This window comes from Anopheles gambiae, chromosome 2 (genome assembly GCF_943734735.2).
Source record: "Anopheles gambiae chromosome 2, idAnoGambNW_F1_1, whole genome shotgun sequence".
In the NCBI taxonomy this organism is placed as follows: domain Eukaryota; kingdom Metazoa; phylum Arthropoda; class Insecta; order Diptera; family Culicidae; genus Anopheles; species Anopheles gambiae.
The window spans coordinates 111678854-111700199 of record NC_064601.1 but is presented as its reverse complement, the minus strand read 5'-3'; the positions used below and the strand labels follow the sequence as shown (position 1 = coordinate 111700199).

Below are 21346 nucleotides of genomic sequence, written 5' to 3'. Positions count from 1 at the left end.
GGCGAAGAATAAACAGGGGAGCCATCATCTTATAAATAAACGCTCGTGCAACGGAAGAAGTGTAATAAAATAAAACTGCAAGCATAATAAAAATACCGAAACTGGAAATGAATATAGATTGAAATCGATCAATCTCGGCGTTCGGCGTTCGGGCGCAAGGGCACCCACCCTCTTCATCGCTCCAAGCTGGCCGTGCCTCCTAGTGTGTGTGTGTGCGAATGTGCCGATTTGCAAACAATGATTTGTTTATTTGGCCACTGCCGCCGCCGACACGCCGCCAGGAACCACGGACCGATCACGCTTCGGTGCACGCGGAACGCGGCCACATTTTCGTTGGTTTTTGTTTTTTCGCCCGAGTTGCCGATCAAAAAAAAAAGAGCCACGGGCACACTAAAGAAGCGGGGAGTGAAAGGGAACGGGGTGCGGACAGTGGTCATACTTTCGCTCGAATTCGGATGCGCGCAGCATTAAAAACCTTCGCTAGCCGGCTCCGTCCGTCCATCCATCCAGTTCTATGTGTGGGATGTGTCGGCAGCCGGCTCAAAGCACTTGGCGGTGATCCCGCTGTGGGGTAGCCAGACCGCGGGGTTGTGTGGAGTGGGGTGGAGAGGTATGCCATGAAGAAGAGCGAGACAGAGCGCTAGTGACAAGTGACGAACCGAAATGGCATATTTGGCGAGCAACGTATTTATTTTTGACACGCTTTTTGGGCAAATTTAAAACCAGTATTGAATAGTATGAATCATTGGTTGAGTCATTTTAGATTGATATCGTCACGAGTGTACTAGTGTTAAGCTATTTCCTCTACCTCATCTATTAACAAGAAGACACACCGCACACGCTATGAACAAAACGCCTAAAAGTATGTAATTGCCGCTTGCTGTGATCGGATCGCGCGAAAGCATCGACAGGGCGCATCATAGGGCACCAGGCGGAATGCGCGGCATACGGTTGCAATCATTCAAAATGCAGCTCCATTTGCATTCCCCCTCTTTTACTGCTCTCGTTCGCTATATCACATTCTTTGAGCGGACGCCCGTTACAATGTTGCACGCGCGCCCATCTACGCCACATATCGCAGTGATCCCAGAACTTTGCCAACTGCACACCTCAAGCAGCTTAAAATAGAACCCACAAACACACGAGGCACAGGACAGGTGGGTCTCATCTTTTGCGTTCGCGTTCACGCGTTTTAATGCTTCACGCTTGTTCCCCTCCCCCCCTCGGTCTCGTTTAGCCTATTTGTTGCCCGGCAAAACAAGCGTGAAAGCAAAGAGGAACCATTCCTCTAGCGCCACTACTGCACTGTGCCACGGAAGAAGACACATATATGACAAAAAAGACCGACAACCAGCACCTTGTGTGTGTGTGTGTGTAGAATGCATTTTGTATGAGACGGATATCGATTTCATCTTGCCACGCGGTGTCGCTCCGTACTCACGCTCCCTTCGGCCTCTAGGTAGAATGATTGAAAGCCATACTGATCTGATGCCACCCATCCCTCGTACGCTGCTCCGTTAGTAGTGGAAGGGGGGGGGGGAAGCGGTGGAAGGAAGGTGCTTTAACAACCATCAACTGAGAACAACAACGAAATGTACGCCACAATCTTGTTCCGATGTCGAAATACAGCATCCGCTCAGCTCGCTGCGTTCCCGGTCTCTGGGCTTTAGAGACTGCACACTCTCTCGCTGCCGAGACGCTCGAGCTCTGTCTCTAAACGTCCTCAGTCCCCGGGGAAGTTGGCATTTCCTTAGTTGAGCATTAATCGCCAACGCTACGTACTAGATCTATACAGGGTTTTCCAGGTGTTCTCATAGTTATGGGACACTTTATTGACTTTTTCTTGCGTGAAATGAACTTAATGTAATGAGAATTGGACTCTATTGCTCATTTGTTGAACAAATCCAATAGGAATTTCCAATAAGTCTGTCCAAAAAGGGTGCCATGCCAAGGATCAAGTGCCAGAGTCCAATTTCCAACGTATGAAGTTCACTTCCCATAAGAAAGAGTTAAGGAACTGTCCCACAACTATGAGAACCCCTGGAAAACCCTGTAAGCACTGTCACGTACCGGTTTATTAAACGATGAATGAATTTGGCGTACTTTGCTTGTGTGGGATGTCATTGGCACTGGGGATGAATTACGTCCAATAGTGTCCCACTGTCGGCCACCGCCCCCCTTCTTCCAGACAATAATAGAGTATGTGCGTTTGTGTATGTGTGTACGTTTGACCAAATTGGCGACATTCGCGCGTCTGCCGCAGAATCCCACTTTGGCAGCAGTTCAAGGCGATGTGCCGTAGTCATTCATCTCATCGTGCTACGGATAAGCGCTACGGGACAGCGCAGGGAGCGACCCAAGAGATCAGAGAAATCTATTTCGGTTCACCCCAGCCAATGATCGAAGGTTTTCCATCAAGCAAACGACACCACTGGGCCGCCAGACACTGGCGGCGACACCTTCGGTTAGCCAGTCGGGAGCGCCGAGCTGTTGGAAGTAATGCATAAATTGCATCAGTTGCGGGGGCACCCACTTGAGGGTGGCTCTTCCGGGCAACCGGTCTGTGTAGCGTGTGCGAGTTCCTTAACCTTCTTCCTCTTCCTTCTTTCGGCAACGCTTACTTTGTCCGGACTCGCCATCGATCAGGCTTTCCGTCCAAAACCCCGGCAACGATCATGCGGGGCTTTGGTTCACACTGTGCCCGGTGTTTGTAAAGGGAACTCGGCGGCAGCTCCTTCGGGGGGTTCGAGGGGTATTTGGTCTTTTTAAGAACAAAAATAAAACCAATTATGCACCATTTGGCGCGGCATCCGTGTGTCTGCAGCGAGGGAAGACAGCACACCACAACAGCACAACAAGACCAACAAAATGGCAGGGAAAATTGCGGGTGTGTGTGTGTGTGTGTTTGGTGCCGCTGGTATACCTTCAGACAAACCTCTCCTTTTCCCTAATCTCCCTTCCCCCGGGACGGCTCTAGCCGGATGGAACGTTGGAGATGGATGGCTGTCTATTTTTGTGATTTATGAACCAAAAGTGCGTCTGCGAGGTTCTCTAGTGTGTGCGTGTGTGTATGCTTCGTTTGTGCGGATCCCTCTGGTGCTGGGTTGGGGTCTGTTTTCCCACCTAGACAGATCCGAGGGAGGAGTAAAGCTGGGAAGGGAACGGTCGGCTAGACGACAGTTTCAGTTAAAGATCGGCCCATCAACGCGCAGCTCGCGCAGAGGAAAATGGACAGAAATTTAAACTCTACCGGCCGGCCCGCCGTGGCGTGTAGAGCATCGGTCTAGTAGTACCGGGGCACACGGTTTGGCCAACAACAGCACTTGGCATATTGTACGCACGTGATGACTTTATATCTCCTCCCAGCAGCAAGACACCAAACTAGCTTCTCCTCGGTCCTTCAGGACGGTTAGGGCGCGCCAACAACCCTACTTCCCACTAAATGGGCACTGTTGTTAGAACAAATATTGACTCGCGCGCGGCAATAACGCACCAATCAACGCGATTGTAGCGCCGAGCAGCCGGCCGAAGTGGCCGGTGTGGTGGCCACACCGCTTCGAGACGCGCTTGAGTCCTGCCAACCGTTGGCGAAAGCGGATGGCGGTAACCTTTCCTTCCTTTCCGTACAACGCTGCCGACGTTCACGTGACGCCCGATGGACGCCAGGTTTGACGTTGGCAGGCAAAACGGTCTTTCGCTTATGCAACGTGCGTCATCTCACGCGGCGGCATCCGAACATTTCACGCAACGAACAATTCTCTCAATGAAACCTACGCACCTACGCGGAAAAGTTGGCTTTTTGTAGAGGGGCATAGAGAAAACATAAAAATTAAGAGCAGCAAGTGTGCGTTTTTTTTGCGTACCAAAAAAAAAATGGCGCAGTTATTGGTAAAAATTGCGTACGCGTGGTCGCGCGCTCGCTCGCCCCCGGCTGTCCCGCTGGTTGCGCGCAATTAGTGGCAAAATGGCAGATTGACAAACTGTCCATTTAGAGGGAAAACAATATTGGGTAGGGAAGGGGGAGCTCCTTCTCCCCCACCGTTCTTTAGTGTCGCGGGAGAAGGTTCTGCTGCCGCTAGATTGTGCACCGATTGTGACCTTCCGCAGACGGGCAGGCGCAAGACAATACCCGAGATTGATTCACGGCATGCGTGTGCAAGCGTCTGGTAATTCGATTCGGTGCAATCTTGTTTCGCACATCACACCCGGGGGGATTGCAAACGGTCGCGCACATGATCAAAAACGGCAGCAAAACGGACACACACACTCACACACATACGCACGGGCAGTGTTGAGTATTTTTGCGCAAGCGGGCGATCCACTCGATCACGCACGAGATGCAGATGCACTCTGCCGTCATCACCATTTCGGATCAGCAACACCGGGCCTTCATCAAAGTGTTTCGCGCCGGTCAAGAAGGCACTGGCTGTGGTGCGAGCGAGAGAGACAGAGAGAGAGGAGGGTGTGCTTCTGCATAAGTAATTAAATGTAACCGCACACCAGCACTCCTTTGCGTGCGTTGCTGCTGCCGCGGGCCCGCCGCATCGGTTCAATCGGTTGAATTCATGCGCAAGATTGCGCGTGGAATGTGCAACACACAGAGGCGCGCGCGCGAGCGCATGGTCAGATTTTTGCCAGATTTGCAAAAAAAAGGCAGACACGATCGAGCAAATTGAAGCGAAAGGAAGGGCGGATGGGGCGAGGTTTTGATTTCGTGGGTCCATCCATCCATCGTCCCCGGATGGATTATGAGAGCGTGCTCCAGTCGCGCGGGAGGAGGCCGTTTCGTGTGACGCTGATGAGTTGTGCAGGCGGGTTTGGCTTGTATGTGTGTGTGTGTTTAATTATGCAACGCTACCGCCATACAATTAGTGGCAAAAAAAACTATGTATATGATGCAGAGCAGTAGGTGAAATATGGTGGAAGAATTGCCTCAAGTAAGGAGGAGTGCTGCTATGCTATGGAGGAGCTGTACGGCGGCATAAGTTGTAAGGTGTCAATTATGCGCCGCCCGGGAGATGGGGATGGAGTATGTAAATATGGTTTGAATTTGCTGATGGAAGAAGCATCTACTAAAACGCTTTTTTAAACGCTATTTTCTTTACACAACAAAATTTTACATTCCTTTTAGCCTTACCCTCATTAAGGCTCGAACTCGTGTCCTCCAGTGCATATTGCCGATCGCAAAGCACGACACCATGGCGCAGCTTGAGAGAGGCAAATGTTTAATTGAGTAGAGTTAGAGCTGGATCAGTTCCGTAGATGCAATAGACATCTTTTATATTTCTTCTTAACTTACTGTTCTATTTGATTAGAGAGGATTTTTTTTAAAATGTTGTTATTATCTTATTGAACCATTCATTACTTCCGAAACCTATCTGGGAATGTTTTTTTTCTGTATGAGGGAATTTTCCTCCACCAGTTCAAGCTGTAATTTGATGCCGACAGAATAGTACTCGAAGTTCCTTGCCTGATACCAAAAAAATAACAGCAACTGCCAATTTGTATCCACAAAAACGTTCTACCATCGATCGCCGCCACCGTGCGTACGATCGACCGAACGTAAATCAATTCTATTGACGCGACACTTTTCATTCAGTTTTCGACCAAAAGGGGGGCGGGGTGCAGAAAAAAGCACAAACGACAGTTCAGCAACTTCTTCCTCGCTCTACATTGCCCCTCTGCTTAGCTCCCCCCCCCCCCCCCCCAAGCTCCCTGGTCAGATTGATTCATGGGCACGATAACCTTGCCGTACTAGTTCGGGTGCCAAACACAGCTTCGACCACCACCCGCTCTCTTTCGTCGTTGTGCTTTGCAGACGAAATAAAGTTACGCCAACAAACAAACAAAAAAAAAAACAACGTACAACTTAAAATAGCACCGTCCAGACAAACGCGATCGGTTAAAAAGTGTGTGCAACCTTAGGCACTTGCCCGCCGCACAACAAGAAGGGCGGTAAGAAGTTTTGTCTGCAGTGGGATCAATTTCCATTTGTCATACGCACACTTGCTTGCGACATAATTGCGACCAACACCGAAATCCAATAGAGCGCAGCGCCAAAGTGACATATCGATGCGGTTTTTCTTCTCCCTCTCTCTCTCTCTCTCTCTCTCTCTCTCGTGCGTTCTCTTTTATCGTGCGACTTCCGGTAAGAGTAGGAAGTGGGGCCAAAAAACAGCAGCCAGGCAGCTTTTTTACTGCAAACGTCAACTAAAAACGCGTTCGATTCGGGGAGTAGAGCGTGCGGTTTTGTTGGTTTTGGTTCGATATCCATAAATTGGGATTTAATTTTGCGAGGTCTTATTGCTCACTTAAAAAAACAATGTCACAAAACTTAAGAGTGGTGGGACGATTGCAAACGTGCGCCTAGGATGGGTAAATAAAACACGAAATAGGAAACGTTGGCGCATTTTTGCCCTGTTAAAGCGCGGTGGGGGAAGCAAGCTCAATTTGAACTAAATAAAAGTAAGAACTACATAGGAAGACGGTGCAAAAAAAAGGGGGAAAAACGGTTTGCCAAATAGCAAAACAAAGCCCGACAGACTGATGAAGGGATAATTTATCCTACCGGGTTTTTGGCGAATTTAAACGAGCTTCGCGAGTGTGCTGTTGTATTCTTCTCTCTCCCTCTCTCTCTCCTTCTGTTTGCGCATTCAATTACGCTTCATTATGTGCTGGCTAGAAGTGTTCAGATTTTGGAACCGAGTGCACTACGGTCGTCACGGTTGGGCGTTACGGCTTGGGCCATCTTGACCTTTTTTTTTTGTTGGTGTCATTTAGTGGATTGTTTCTCCCGGGCCACAGCGCTAATGACGGCGTGATCGAGTGGGAAAGCTGCAACTGCGGGTGCTGGGCGCACTCGCGAAAACCGACTCAAGTGTGAAAACAATGGCAAACAGTAGTGGCGGTTGCTCCCATGTCCACACGGAAGGAAGGCAACCGCCGGCACGCAAGATCACCACTCGGCACGGGGAAGAACCAAAAGCAGCACCGCGACAGCTCTCCGCTTTGATCTTGATGTGTTTCTTCGCTTTTGGAAACATTCAAACAACACCACACACAGCAGCAGCAACAGCAGCACAAAAATCGCAATGTTGCGGATTTTGACAAAACGGCGGAAACAAAGGAAAAAGGGAATGATGGGTTTGCAACAAAAATAAAAAGAAGGAATCGAAAAGAAGAAGATTAGCATTGAAAAAGGGAGCACGGGGGACGGGTGCAGCAAAAAGGGTGGAAGACAGCAACCTGAAGTTGATGGATGCTTTTGTAGTTTGGTAGTGTGCTTGTGCGGTGTGTCATTTTTGCTAACCAATTCACCTAAAGTTTATACATTAAGTAGCAGAATTATTATAATATAAAAATTGCAGACAACATGTGTAGAATTACTTCCAGTTGGTTAAGTTCACCAAAAAATGTGACATTACTCAAGCAATTTTCTAAAAATTACATATTGAAGTGCGCGTTTGACAGAAATTTGAAAAGGAATATTACCATCATTTTTACATTTAATTTATATCATTATCCACACAAAAACGAGCCATCCAACTGTCTAAAACGTTGCTATAAATAATATTCCGTTATTATTATTTTTTTTTGCAACGTTAACAACAGATATCATCGAAGGCTCCACCTTCCCAAGCATGGTAAGCGTAATGAGAAGCTTTGCGAAAAATAATTTTTGCGACAGAGGAAGTAGCAACAACATAAGCGCCACAGTCCACCAAACGCTACAGTATTCTAGTTTTTCGGCCAAATTCGCTGCCCAAAACCCTTTGTCCGTGTAGTCGCCGGTCATGGTGATTAGCGGCAGGCAGGCAGGGCTAGCTAGCTCGAAACCTGCACGTTTACGTGACCACTTCCGGTCCAGAGTCAGTAGAGTAGGCTTGGCACAACGGTAACAATTTTGCAATTTTTGCCACGCGGGAGCATCCGCCGGCATTAATGACGGGCCAGTTGCCGCGGCCTTTTTGCCTGGCCCCTGGTGGGTGGTAGTGGTGGTGGTGGCGGAGCGATGAGATGAGTTCCCGTTCCGCTGTTGTTGTTCCGCATGCAGGATAGGACTGGGGTTTAGTTAGGCTTGTCTTCAATCATTTTGGCAATGAATTTGCAAAATGGTCCAAACGGGGAGAGGAAACCAGTGAATACAAAAAAAATCGCAAACAATTGCAAACCTCCATGCCGCATAAATGTGTGTGTGTGTGTATGTGAGAGAGGAAATAGAGAGAAAAAACACGCAAAATTGCCACAGCAGTACACCGCGCAAGATCGCACGCAATCGCATTGGCAAATAGGACTGCGCGGGAACCGGCGCAAGAACTCCCACAAGATCGTAAGCTTAGAAAAAGGAAGGAGATGGGGAGCGGGGACACTGTGCGGGAGGGCGCAACATAGCGGAACACGATCACACAAAACGAAAAACCGGTCGTCTTTTCGCGACTTCCGGTGTGCGGTCCGCGATGCCAGAGTGCTCGGTTCCAGCGTGTCTGGCGCACCGCGTCTGGCGAAGGCAACGAACCAGAGAAGCGGCTTCACATTTCCACCTGTGTGGCAAAAAAATCAAACACTCGCATACATACACACACACGAAACATTGCGAATTACAAACGTAAATGGCCGTAGCCGATTGGGTGTTTCGGGGAAGGGGGGTGTCTGGGCACCTCGTGTCCCGCGTACCGTGCACCGAATTATCGGACAATATTAACATCAGCGGCAAATTAATTATACCTTCCGTCGAATTTCCGAAACATGCTCCGCGAAACACACTGGACTGGTTCCAGTTGCACCACTGGGAAGAAGAGATGAGTTAAAGAGAGAGAGAGAAAGAGAGACAGACAATCAGAGGTGGTCAAATTTTGCCAACTACTGCGCCACTGTTGTTGCTTGTCTGCTTTCCACCTTTTCCACCCTGCCCTAACTGGATTGTGGGAGGTAGATAGGTTCGGGGTTTTGGCTAACAACAGAAAAAAAAAGAAGAGAATTGGAGAACCCTCTAAGCACTTCCCAACGTCCACCTCCACCGCTCTATTACACATGACAGCCGTCGCACGGGCGAGGAGTAGATCGAGGTGGATCAAACACACACGCGGCACCGCACGGCTGCTGACCGCAAGTGAAACGAATGGTAAATGGTGGTTTGTCAGCGGGTCTTCTTCTTTCTTCTTTTTTTTGGAGGGTGGCCGACAAGTGTACGACAGACACATTGTTCAGGCGGGGGAGAGGTCTGCTTTTGAGATTGGAGCCAAAACGCGCTTTTCCCCTGGTGGGGTTGCATTGTTCCTGCGCTCCCACGCGCAATTGTTGCGCTGATCGGTGCGCTGTCAAGCGTGGATCTGTGAGTGTGTGTGTGTGTACGTTTTTTTGGTAATGGAAGTTAAACTGTGGGACAAAACGAGTATATGGACGTGATCGGCGGCCACAACCTGTTCGAGGTGCGGGTTGATCTCGTGAACTGGTCTCAAATTGATTCCGACCGAATTGGGTAGATTGGGTTGCTGGAGCGATCGTTTGCTGACGGCACTGGGGGAGTTTGAGAACTGGATGATTTGATGAAGGTTCTGATCATGTGTTGATGGGAAGAATTCGTTATGCAGAGACGTAGTCTCTTCAAGATGAGTTGTTTATTTAGGATGAACATGTTGAGAGTGCTGCTACATTTACTTCTAACGTTACATGTGCGATTTAGCTACCTAAATTCTCACAGTACACAAAATTATTTCATTTAGCGATAATAACTAATTCCAATACTTTATGGATTGAATGCTCCATAGCAACAAGATGCTTTAGTTTCCCTAAAATGAACATCTCTCTAAGCTTTAGGTCTCCTTGAACAGAACGGAAGACACTTTACAATATCTATGGTAACTTGAATGATTTGTCATTGGTTACTAGGACCTACATGAGCCAAACATTTGAAAACATAGAATTGAGAGAAACTCTGGAAGCTTTTGCTACTGATGGAGAATTGCTTGAATTTCCAATTTGGCAATCTTCTTAATATCTCGATGATAAAATGCAAATAAAAGAGATAAAAAATGATCCGCTACACCTCAAAACCCTGTTTCTCCCTTACCTAAACGAGTGTATTTCAGTTGAGACGTGACAGGGCGCGCGTGCCATCTGCAAATTTCAATCTCCACTAAACGGTTGCGCAGCAGAACAGCTTCAGCTAGGCGCGGGGGGTGAATCCGCACCAAACGGGCAAACGGTTGAGCGGAACGGAAATGGGCAAGGGCGAATGTAGAGCACGGTGGCCGCACACACACTAGAGAGTTGCAGACTAGACGAGTACAAGACTAAACACCTTCGGTAACGCGGCAATCAAAGCTTCCGCCACCTCTGGCTTTAATCTTCCAAACGATTGGGCGAGTGTTTGTTTGGACACGGCTGTCTAGCCGTCGGTCGATTAGCTGATGGTTTGCTAATGTTTTGAAGGGAGGGAAGTGTGCGGAATCGGCCTCACAGTTCACTTCACAATTTTGGGGTTGTGCCATTTCGGCTCGCCAATGACCGGTGCAATGATGGGTCGTGTCTTGTGGAGGGGACGGGGTTGGGTTGAGGTTGGTACGCGTCTGATGTCTGTAGCAATTATAGGTGTAATGGAAAGACACCAGCGCAGAATTTACCCAAAGCCCGAACTGCTTAAAAAAATAGGTACAATGTACTACATTTCCGTACCCGCGATGATTCCGTGACGGACAGACCGAGATACTAGGAATACGACTATGTTGCTAATTCTGTTCTTAATGATATATAGATATGTGCAGCGTCATGTGTAAAGAAGGAACTAACGAAAGTTAACTTCGTGTAATCTGCCGGACGATTGGATTGGTCGTATTGGAGAGGTTTTCACAGAAGAGAGTCGAAAAAACATAAAAGTTTGACAGAGATAGTAGAGTTAGTATTGAAACATACATAAGAAGATATTAGAAACCTTGAAGTTGACTGCAGATCATAAATTAACACCGATGGAAACATCGCATATGTTACTAAAAGTTTTCAGATTTCTACAAGGACACTCAGACATCGTCGTGTGAAAGGGTTGTTCCAAATGAAATAGAGGGTTCGCTGGGTTTCTATGTTTGTGGCAACGGTAGCGTAAAGTATTCAAGATATTAAAATGATACAAAAAACAGTTCCATGTTTGTAGCGTACAGGTTTTGAAAACTACTTTTTACTTAAAATAAAACAAAAAACGTTTATTTATAGTAGAAAAATAGACACTTTAACGTGTAGCTTTTTCGGCTTCGGACCACAGTAACACTAAAAACTAAAATAGTAGCAAAAAAGTAGGTCATAATATAACAGACACCATTCCCTGGCAGTTGACTAGAGGCGTGTGTGTGTATATTGTTTTTGTAAATTTTAACTAAAACAAAGCATCGTAGTTGATTTTAAAAAGGAAAGCGTTCATTTTGTGTGTTTCGTTCTGCAGACCTTCAAACAAGGGGCGCATCGGAGTACGGTTCGTTCCCAAAACGGTGTGTGGGAAACATTTTCAAGGGTTTTTTGGGTTTCCCTTTCAAGCCTTGACTTTAATTGCGGACGACTTGCGTTAAGGATAAAAAGTGTGAAGCTGATGTTCCTGTTTTTGCTCTTCTTTTAATAAAATGCAAATTCTTCTCGTCTGGTAAGAGTCTAGCTAATACAAAAACCGTTCCGCTTAGAACCGTACTTCTGATGAAACTGCACTTCCCACACTGCCGTGGAAGGAATCGTATCGGCTTATTTTTGCTTGTAAACAAATGCATTGACCACAAGATAAACACTCCAGTCCGTCGCACCTGAAGTACGGGTTTTCCACCTTGAAAAAACGGAAGCGCCATGGGTAGAAGCACCCCACAGGTGGTCCAGGGCATATGCGGCCAGCCGTTCCAAAACCGGCACATTGATTACCAAACCGAGCGTTGTTGGTGTATTTTTGAATATATGTTTTTTTTTTTTTTTGGGAGAAGAAAACGATCTATTAATCGACACTCTTGGCGATTGCTAAGCGGATGCCGCCACGGCAAAGAGAAAAACCAAGCGCTAGGAAAATAAACAAACTAGCCGCAAAGGCGCGCGGCCAGCATGGCCAGCAACCTACACCGTCCGTTTCCCTCCCCCCCCCCCCCTCCTCTCACAGGACACGTTCTTGACCGCCGGCCAAGCGCTGAGTGAAGTGCATCTCCAGTCGGGTGAGCAGTCCCGTAAAGCAGGACCTGCTGCTGGATTCCGGCAGAGTTGGCTTCCGGCGCTCTCGATTGGCGTGCGTATACGATTGATAGGTGTTCTTAGATTCAGTCCGTCCAAGCAGCACGAGCACCAAAACCAACCACACCACAAAGCGCGTACGCCGACGCTGTGCCCCACCCAGCCCAGTGTGTGTGTGCGCTAACGAATACGTTCCAGATGGGATGCATACGCCGTTGGTTTTCGGTCTGTTGGCAAGGGCGATGACGTCAAGGGTGGTGCGCTTTTTTCTCTTCTGCTATTTTAACTGCAAAAGGGCATCTTTTGGGTAGGTCTGAAGTTATCGAAAATTGCTGCATTGGTGGATTTTGTGGAATGTCGTGCTATAGATACCGGAGTTATGGAAGATGTCCAAAGATATATTATGCTTGGGTTTTATGATATTACAAACATAAATATTGAGAAAAGAGTCATCAAGCTTTGGGCTATACATCATCTCTAGAATTGACGAAGTAGTCTTTAACACTTTAAGATGTGCCAAGAACAATTGTCCCTTCTATGCTCCAAATGGACAATAAGTTTGAATGCTCCAAAGTTTTATCACGTTTTCCAATGCTAACCAATATCTCATCTCCCGACGCATAATGTCTTGAGAAAATGCTTCAATCCCAAACCCTGATCCACAGTCAGAACCACATGGCAGACTCAGCTGTACACCATATATTTAGATTCAGCACGTCAATTTGGAATTTATTATCACAGCTTCTTTGAGTAAGCAAACATTTCGCATTCGCTTTCCCGCGGTGTCTGCGCCCAAACAAACAAATGCCATGCTAATGCTGCACTGCAACGAAGCAAATAGAAATAAAAAAAAAAAAACAGAACCACTAAAACATTCCCGCATTTCATACCGCGTAAATCATAACGTCGCCCAAATATTCGTCCCCAAACTGGCTTGCAACTAAGTCACGGGTAAACAAAATAAACAAAGCAGCGACTAAACGTGGTTCGTAAGTTCGGACGATCGAATCGACCAAAAGCGATCGTTACTTTGGTTTGTCATTTTTTATTTTATTTACGAATGTTTGATTCACTGATTCGTCAATCGGTGTGACTGTTAAGTTTTGTTTAATCGCAAGTCAGGCGTTCGAGAAAGAAACACCAAACCGTGATCGAGTGCGTTGAATCGCGCTTGGGTCGTCGCGTTTGCTGCATTCGGAGATTGCTTGCCAGCCAGTTTGTCATCGCCCATAAACTCGATCTTAATTTCATCCACTCTCCCTGACTTTCCCACAACCTAACTATTGCAACGGTGAACGAACGCAGACACAAACAAAACAGAACAGGGATCGGGCAGAAGTTCAGTGGACGCGAAAAAGTCACCAGCGTGTAGATCTTCATAAGCCGCTGATGACAGCGATGCAGCGTTTGTGCAAGAAGGTGTCACGTTGTGGGGAAGCGGAGGCGAAGATTGGGAATTGCTGTGTCAAACTGTGCCTACCGGTCGATCGGCGTGAGCGGTCGCAAAGAAAATCGGAGAAGAAATTGGAGAGTTTATGTGCGAAAAAAAAATATTTGAAAAATTGCACGATCGTTGATTTTCCTTTAAGTCCCAGTGGAAACGAGCAGAGAGTCGCTGAATTTGCTGAGCATTTGCCCGCTCACGGCACTCACAGTACTCATGCTCTTCTGAGCGGAGTGGCGACTCTCGCACTCTCAAACTCAATTTTCCACCTCAGACTCGGCGGTGTCTCAGTTGCAGCTCACACGCAGCGCACGATCACACCCCAACATCTCAAGGCATCTCATCTCTCTTTCGTGCGGGGTTTTTACTTCACTTTTCCGACCCAACGATCCCAACGACACGATCGAGAACAAACGCGTCGCCTGCACAGACAGACAGTACAGTACACACATACGCACAAACGCACGGAGCAAAAATAAAAATTTCGACTCGAGGAAAACGCGATTTTATAATTAGTCAGCGTAGGAGAGCGGGACGTGCGGCGGTGACTTTTTCGCCATACGCAAACTCGACGGTACTACCACGAGCTACTTTTCCGATCATTTTCCAACCCGGCCCTCTCGGTGCTGTGTCTGTGTGGGGTGGTGATTTCGTGGGTGGACAGCAGCAGCAACACAAAGTTTGTGTTTGCCCGTGCACACGTCGCGGTTACGTCCCGAAACTGTTGGAATCAGCATCCATGGCTTAATTAATTGCCTTCAGCGTTTGGCTGTCGGAACGTGTCCGAGCGCTGTTTGTTTGGCAATTTGGTGTTGGTGCATTGGAATCGGCTCGGGGAAATTATTGTTTGCGCCTGGCCATTGCCATGTTTCGCACAGCCATAATAAACAATGGCTGCTTTACTGTAACCAAAACAGATGTAGTTGGGGATTATGATTGATTGTTGGGAGAAAACTTCAACAGCTGAGGCGACACTAACTTCTGAATTGATGAACTTCTAACTGTCGTTGTCCATAATAAACGTAAGACTTGTTGAAAAAAGTATGCCCCTTTAACCATACTCTCCGACTCCCGTGGTCTGGCTCGAAACGGTCTTCCGTGCCACTCTGAAACATACGGATTGTTTCCCATGGCCCTTACGGCTGCGGTTGCAATCCGGCTGCATCAAGTTGACACCAGCAGACCCCGTTAGTCGTGCGCGCGAAGCCAAGGCACTATTCAGATGCCCTTCAAGACAGAGAGAGAGAGAGAGACGTCGATATCTATAACGTTACGATCCACGTCCACGTCCCTAAAACGGGCCCATGTGCGTCCGAGCTCGGCATATCGTGGTAGTGACCGGCTGGCGTAGTGGGCATCATCAGATCGAAAGGGCCGCACAAAAGGGACTGCAACAAAAACAGAGACCCACCATCACCACCACTGCCACGGACCCTGGGAGCCTACTCTTGTCAGTGTGGTGCGTGCTTTGGCGCTTGCACCGCAGGCCGTTTGCTTCCTGCCTGTGCGATCAAACCGTGCCCGAATGGAAAAGTGTTTGGAATTAGTCTGATCCTAGAAATATGAAGAGGAGTCGAAGCAGAATAGATATACTACTTCGGTTTTTTAGACCTATTACTTTGCCTAGAAGAATCACTTCCAAACAACAAATTTGTTTGGTTTTTTTTTGTAAATCGAGCTGGAATTCAATAGACCATGACATGATTCAAACTATCTTCAGCTCATCTATTCTTACTGGAAAGTTATAATGGTGGGACATTAGTCATATTAGCACGATTAAAAAGTGAGGTTTATAATTTGTAATCGTGATGTGTTACATTCGGCGAAATATTTGAGAATAATTGAGGTTATTCTAAGGCTACCTTCATCCTAATATCAAACTTGCAAAAGCAATATAACTTTTGAAGAAAAGGAATACAAAAACTCCACTAAACCCCACCGATATTCCTAGCAACATATCGATCTAGCTCCAAAAACTGATCACCAAATCAGCCTGAACCATAACAAAATCAACACTCGAGCAGTAGCGTCAGCAATGCCCCGCCAGCAATATTAGTAGTAGCAGTACTAGTAGTAGTAGTAATAGTAGTAATAATAGTAATACCAGCAGCAGTCATCTCACCCCTCCCCCCAGCCAAGACCATATTTGGCAATACGGGTAACCGGCCGGTCCACCCCTAGACCCCCGCTCCGTTGCAGTGTATCAGTTTCTTGCATTGCTTAAGATGCGCTCTGCCCGGGGGCCTCGCAAGGCGGCAAACTTACCCACGGCCATCGGGAGACGGGCACTTATTATATGGTAAACGACAACATGCACCTGATATTCCACATTTGGTCGGTTAGGATTTACTGTTTTTCTCCCGTGTCTGCCACCCCCTCCCACCTTTTCGGCCATTGCTTCGCTCCCACGTCGCAGTGCGTTCTTCTGTCTCCCGCTTTTCGCTCATCGCACCACTGCACTGCATCGATGGTAACGTTGGTGGAGTGTGCAATCTTCACGATCATTCCACCGGTTTCTGCGAAGTTTCTCACTCACTCTCTCTCTCTCTCTCTCCTTCTCTCACCAACACTCATCTTTTAATGCTCTCGCTCTTGCGATCTTGCTGCATTTCGTTGCGTGGTGCAATGCGTGCGCATCCGACCGAGTGCCGAGATTTGGCCACCCTGCTGCTGTGCCGTCTCCGCTGTGCTGTCGTTGGTGATTAGGGAATAAAAAATATGATCACACTTGGCCAACGATTTGCACGAACTGTTTGCCAAAAGAGCAGCAGATCGTTCGTTGCTCGACGATTTGGTTTGCCCGAGGAGAACCCGATCCGTTGCATAAACTGCAGCTTGACAATGCATGTACGTGGGGTACCGAGCGGTCGCGGTTACCAGACCGGAAAATTTGTCACGCACAAATCGATTTTCTTTGAGGAGCGTCCCATGAAACACGCCCTTGCCGCGACAGCTTGGCGCCAAACTGTAGAAACCGTTGGGCAAGGGTGGAATGATTGCGGACCAAAATAGACATACGAGACAGACAAAATGTCATCCATGAAGAAGGACTTTGTGTAGCGGGGATCTGCTGTTTTACAGCAAAGTTCCAGCAAATCTTCTGAAATAGCTTCCTGTAGGGTTCGTTACCTAGACCGCCCGTTCACAGTCAAATCACCCAAAAATGCGTAAACACTACCAGCAGCTACTCACCGTAGTTAGGATTGACGCCCTGCAGCACACCGCCCTCCGACCGCTTGGTCTTGCGGATCGGCTGCCCGAGAATGGTGAAGTTGGTGTAGCGCATGTTCGGTTTCAGAAACAGGAAGTACACCTTGCCCAGCTCGAGCTCCTCGCGCACGAAGCCCCGCTCGCGGAACTTCCCCCGAAAGATGTCGCACTCGTTCGCGGTGGTCAGGTTGAACTGCAGCCGCACGGTAAGGCCCCGCAGCGGCCGCCCCTTCGGTGGCAGCTTGTGCAGCGCCAGTATCTCGAACGTGGCGGCAAAGATGGGTCGCCGGTCGCTCATTGACTTTACCTTCGCTTCGCACACGATCGGTGCCTCGAACGCGAGCGTCGCTGGATCGCGGGCGGAACAGTAGCGGCGCTGACCGGGGCCGCCACCGGTACCGTTCCGTCGCTGCGGTCGCACCGGGTGCTGTTGTCCGCTGCCGGTAGACGCTGGCCGGACGCTACCGCCGTATCCGGTCGGCAGCAGGGCCGAATCACGACGATTGCGGCTGGCGAGCAGGCTGCTAGACCGACTGCTGCTGTTGTTTGCCGTTCGCCAACGTCTCCTGTGCAGTCGGCGACGCTCGCCTTTAAGCCGCATCTGGGACGCCCAACGCTGCTGCAGCGAGCGTTCCGCATTGATAATACTACTGTTGCCAGTGGATGACTCCTCCCCGGCGGACGCTGGCAGCGCGATCGGTTGCGGATCGAGCTCGCTCAGCTGGTTTGCTGGTAATGTCCGGCCCGGCTGCTCGGCTTTGGTGTTGGCACTGGTGCGCCGAAGCAGCTGCACAGCAGACGCTTCAGAGCCACGACTGGCCGCCGGTTGCTGCCAGGGCCAGGGCGCACTCCTGGGCAGGACCAGCAGCGGCAGTGGTGGTGGTGATGATGATGCGGTGGATGGCGCACCGGAGCTAGTGTATAACCGGGGCGGAATCGCACCGCCGGACAGACCCTCCTCCACACGGTGCGCCGGCGCCGAGGTGTGACTACTAACGCTAGTTGTTGTGCTACGGCTATCACTAACATATCTACCACTACTGCTAATGCTGCTGCTGCTGCTAATGCTACTGGAGTGGCCACCGGGTGTGCCCTGGAAGCCGCTGCTGTGATACGGTGGCGGTGCCAGGTGCATCGTGGCGGCACTATCACACCGAGAGAACATCCAAACCAGAATTGCAAGCCATAGGTACATCAAATATTTTACTGGACTCCATTTGCGTAAGTACATGGCGTCTCGTCAGTTTGACTGGTATGTATGTTTGTTTTGTGGGGTATGGTACGGCAATATCTTTGGCCCTAGTCGGATCCGCGTTATTTTGCTTTGCTCTGAAGATCCTCTTGGACGGTCGGGTCGATCCACGATCGTATTTTCTTAGAGCGGACGACTCTTGGAGATACTAGGATCTAGGCTAGTTGCTTTAGTTTCCGCTTAGAATCTTCGCAATGTATGTTGCAGATGCCTTCTTGCCTGTTTGCCCTTGGAATTTGCTTCTAGTGTCCCGAACAGAACACTTCGCGTCGCGAATACTGTTGGCTGGTGGAAACTCAATCGGTTCCCACAAAAAAAAACTTCGGTATCTCGTCTCTTCGGTGTGGCAAATTTGAGTTTGGTACGACCTTGTGTACAGTGTCAGCTGCCCGGACAGCTGTCGGCCCACGGATTGCACACGGACGAGCTTGGGAAGGAGACGCAACATTAACTGTGTGCGGTTTCACACTCGCACAACGAAAAACTGCACACGCTTCCCTGCAAATTTCTTCGTTTCTAGGGTGCCTCCCGATATCTTGGACTGGCTCGGATTTTGGGCAATAATTTAAACTTCTTCGCTGATCGGTAATGACACATGTCAGTTGATTTCTTCATGGTTTTTCTTGCTCTCACAGCACACTGCACACTGCTGGGTCACGGCGACAAGTCGCACTTGTATATCGAAACGCACACATACACACACATGCGCTCACACAGGACGCATACACATATGCACCACAAATCTCGCGATACGTTCCACGGATTGGCGAAAAAGTGAATCGCCGAAAAGCGATAACACACCAAAAAAACAATGCGTTGTACAACACTTCGTTTTCAGCAGACACAGCGCTGCTCGACCGACGCACTCGGTATGGCTGATCGATGGGACATTGGCACTATTGCACGAGCTTTCATCCTGCTATGGATAGGCATTGTTACGCGCGCAAAGGGAGCTTTACCCGCAACTTTACGCCCTTTTCACTGTTAACAGCACACACACACTAAACACCACAAGCACACACGATTTTTTGTTGGGTTTCGATTGAAATTGGCGGCTATTTCACACTTTCACGAAATATCTCACTAAAATTCTATAGCACACCCACTTTTCGCTTTAAACGGTAAACTTTCGCTTTCGTTGCACCACAATAAACACCACTTACACGGGTCAGGAACAAGGCTATGGGTGCGGCAACAATTCGATACTCGGATTGGATGCTCGGGTACTAAGCTCGATCGAGGACACACAATTATCGTGAAAGCCTGTAATGAAATGAGAAGAATTCATTAGTTAGAATGAACATTGTTCAGATAAATTTCTTACAGGGTCTATTTTTGCGCAGCAGATCTGACCAGATCACATAGAAAACGAAATTATTAGTCTAACTAACGAAGAAGATTATATCAATGATCATCAAAATGAAAAAAAAAACGAATTTCTGCAATCATTTATGTACCTAAGATCCTGGACTGTGAGTAATGTTCATAGTTCTATATTTCACAAACGTGACTAAGGCTTAGACCTTGTAGATTGGCATAAGCGTCTCTTCGGCAACTTGGAGACGTAGATATCGAAATGGATTTCAAGCACTTTCTGCATGAAGTACTCTTGACAGATATTCAATATTCACCCGTGGTTACTCAGGCGATGACTCTTCAACGCTGCTCTGAATAGCCAATAGATTCTCCCCGCTTCCTTTGATTCATTTCGTGAAGAACTTTCACATTGTTAAAACAATAGCCATGGACTCCAACTCAATATGTCTGTCATTTTCTTTAATACAAATGTTCCACTATCACTTTCTAGAATCCACAACAAGTCACTTAATGCACACTTACTGACCAATTCACCGAAACGTTTTGTCTACACGCGAAAAGCGAACGATCTAGCACGCCCCACCAAACGATCGTGATCGTCGAACAGTCAATTTGTAAAGGGCTGCTTCGCTTTTAGCCCTGCCACTTTATACTCCGATCGTAGTGCGTACGCATCGAGCTGCTCCAAGATGCTCCAATATGCTCCAAGATGCTCCCGTCCCCGTCTAATCTCTCCTGCTCCAAGATTACACGATCGCAATCCGGGCGTGCATCTTATCCGCAAACACGATCTAAGCTATGTTAACGCCTACCTACGACCATTTCACTTGATAATAGTAAACAACAACTAGCGGCAAACGTGTAGTACATGTGCATCAATTTCGATGTATATTGATACAATTCATGTGTGGGTTAGCTCCCCTGCAATCCCTGCACCGGTGGCACGCGGCAACAAAGAAATAGCAACGGGGAAGTCCGTGGTTGTTAGGCTTTTCCCGTTTTTTTTTCGACAATATTGATGGCCGGAAAATGCCTCCCCCGGTCCCGCACACACGGATGTCCCATAGGTAGACAGCGATAAAAAATACGATAACTAACCGCACCACTAGCCCTCGGCGCCGGCGAACTGCGTTCTTCGTTCCCACGAGAACTTCCAATCGAAGTGCTAGCCGGATTTCCCCGTCGGGGCGTGCATCACAAGTGCATACGCAAATGCTGCACTTAGCGGCGAGTGCGTGCGTTACAAGGTATACAACACGTAAAACACACACACACACACATATCTTACACGATGCTCCCCTCGGCAACCCGGCGGTGTTATCGCACCCCCGTACACCGTCGTCTAATTGGTCGCTGTTAATAAATGAGGAAAAATTACCGCCTAATAGACGGGTTGAGACAGGGATTTCCCGCCCCTCCGTGTGGGGGCAGATGTACTTCACGGCGATGTAATCACAGGGTTCGGGTACATTGACGTGTGCTTACGATTTGTTTTAATTGTATTATCTGTCTCTATAGGAGAGTGGCGTTTATTTTTTGTTTTGTTTTATTTTGGGAACGCTTTGGATTCTCAGAATTGCATTTCCGTAGGCAACGTTCTGATGGCGCTAGTTTTTAAATAAACCCTTGAGTGCTTAAATTACTAAGAAGCTGCGACATTTTAGTTATCTGATCAGATTAATCAGATATCGGAATTAGTAGATTAACTATCAAAGATGATAAAACATGTTAAGAATTAAGTCCTCCAAGACATTTTATGTCCAAGATCTTAAACTGTGATTGAAAACCTTTGTTGTAGTGTTCACAAACATCTCTGAGGCTTAGCCATGGACAAGATCGTAATAGACATCTTGGAGACGAAGATGATTCGAAATATTTTAGGCTCTGTATGTCTGAAGTATAATCGAGACATTCGGTATGCACTCGTATCCCTG

The 21346-nt window shown here is 48.0% G+C and overlaps 1 protein-coding gene across 13 annotated transcripts in view; it reads right to left on the bottom strand.

Moving 5' to 3' along the window:
• The window catches only part of LOC4576279 (protein vein), a 51729-nt gene that overhangs the window by 11847 nt on the left and 18536 nt on the right, over window positions 1–21346 (bottom strand). For all 13 annotated transcript variants that reach the window (XR_009765590.1, XR_009765591.1, XM_061652592.1 and 10 more), the window contains one exon: window positions 16826–19358. Coding sequence is in view for 11 of the 13 variants with exons in the window: in XM_061652592.1 (XP_061508576.1) it covers window positions 16826–18074 (1249 nt within the window). In the remaining 2 variants the exon portion in view is untranslated. The remainder of the gene's footprint in view (window positions 1–16825; window positions 19359–21346) is intronic.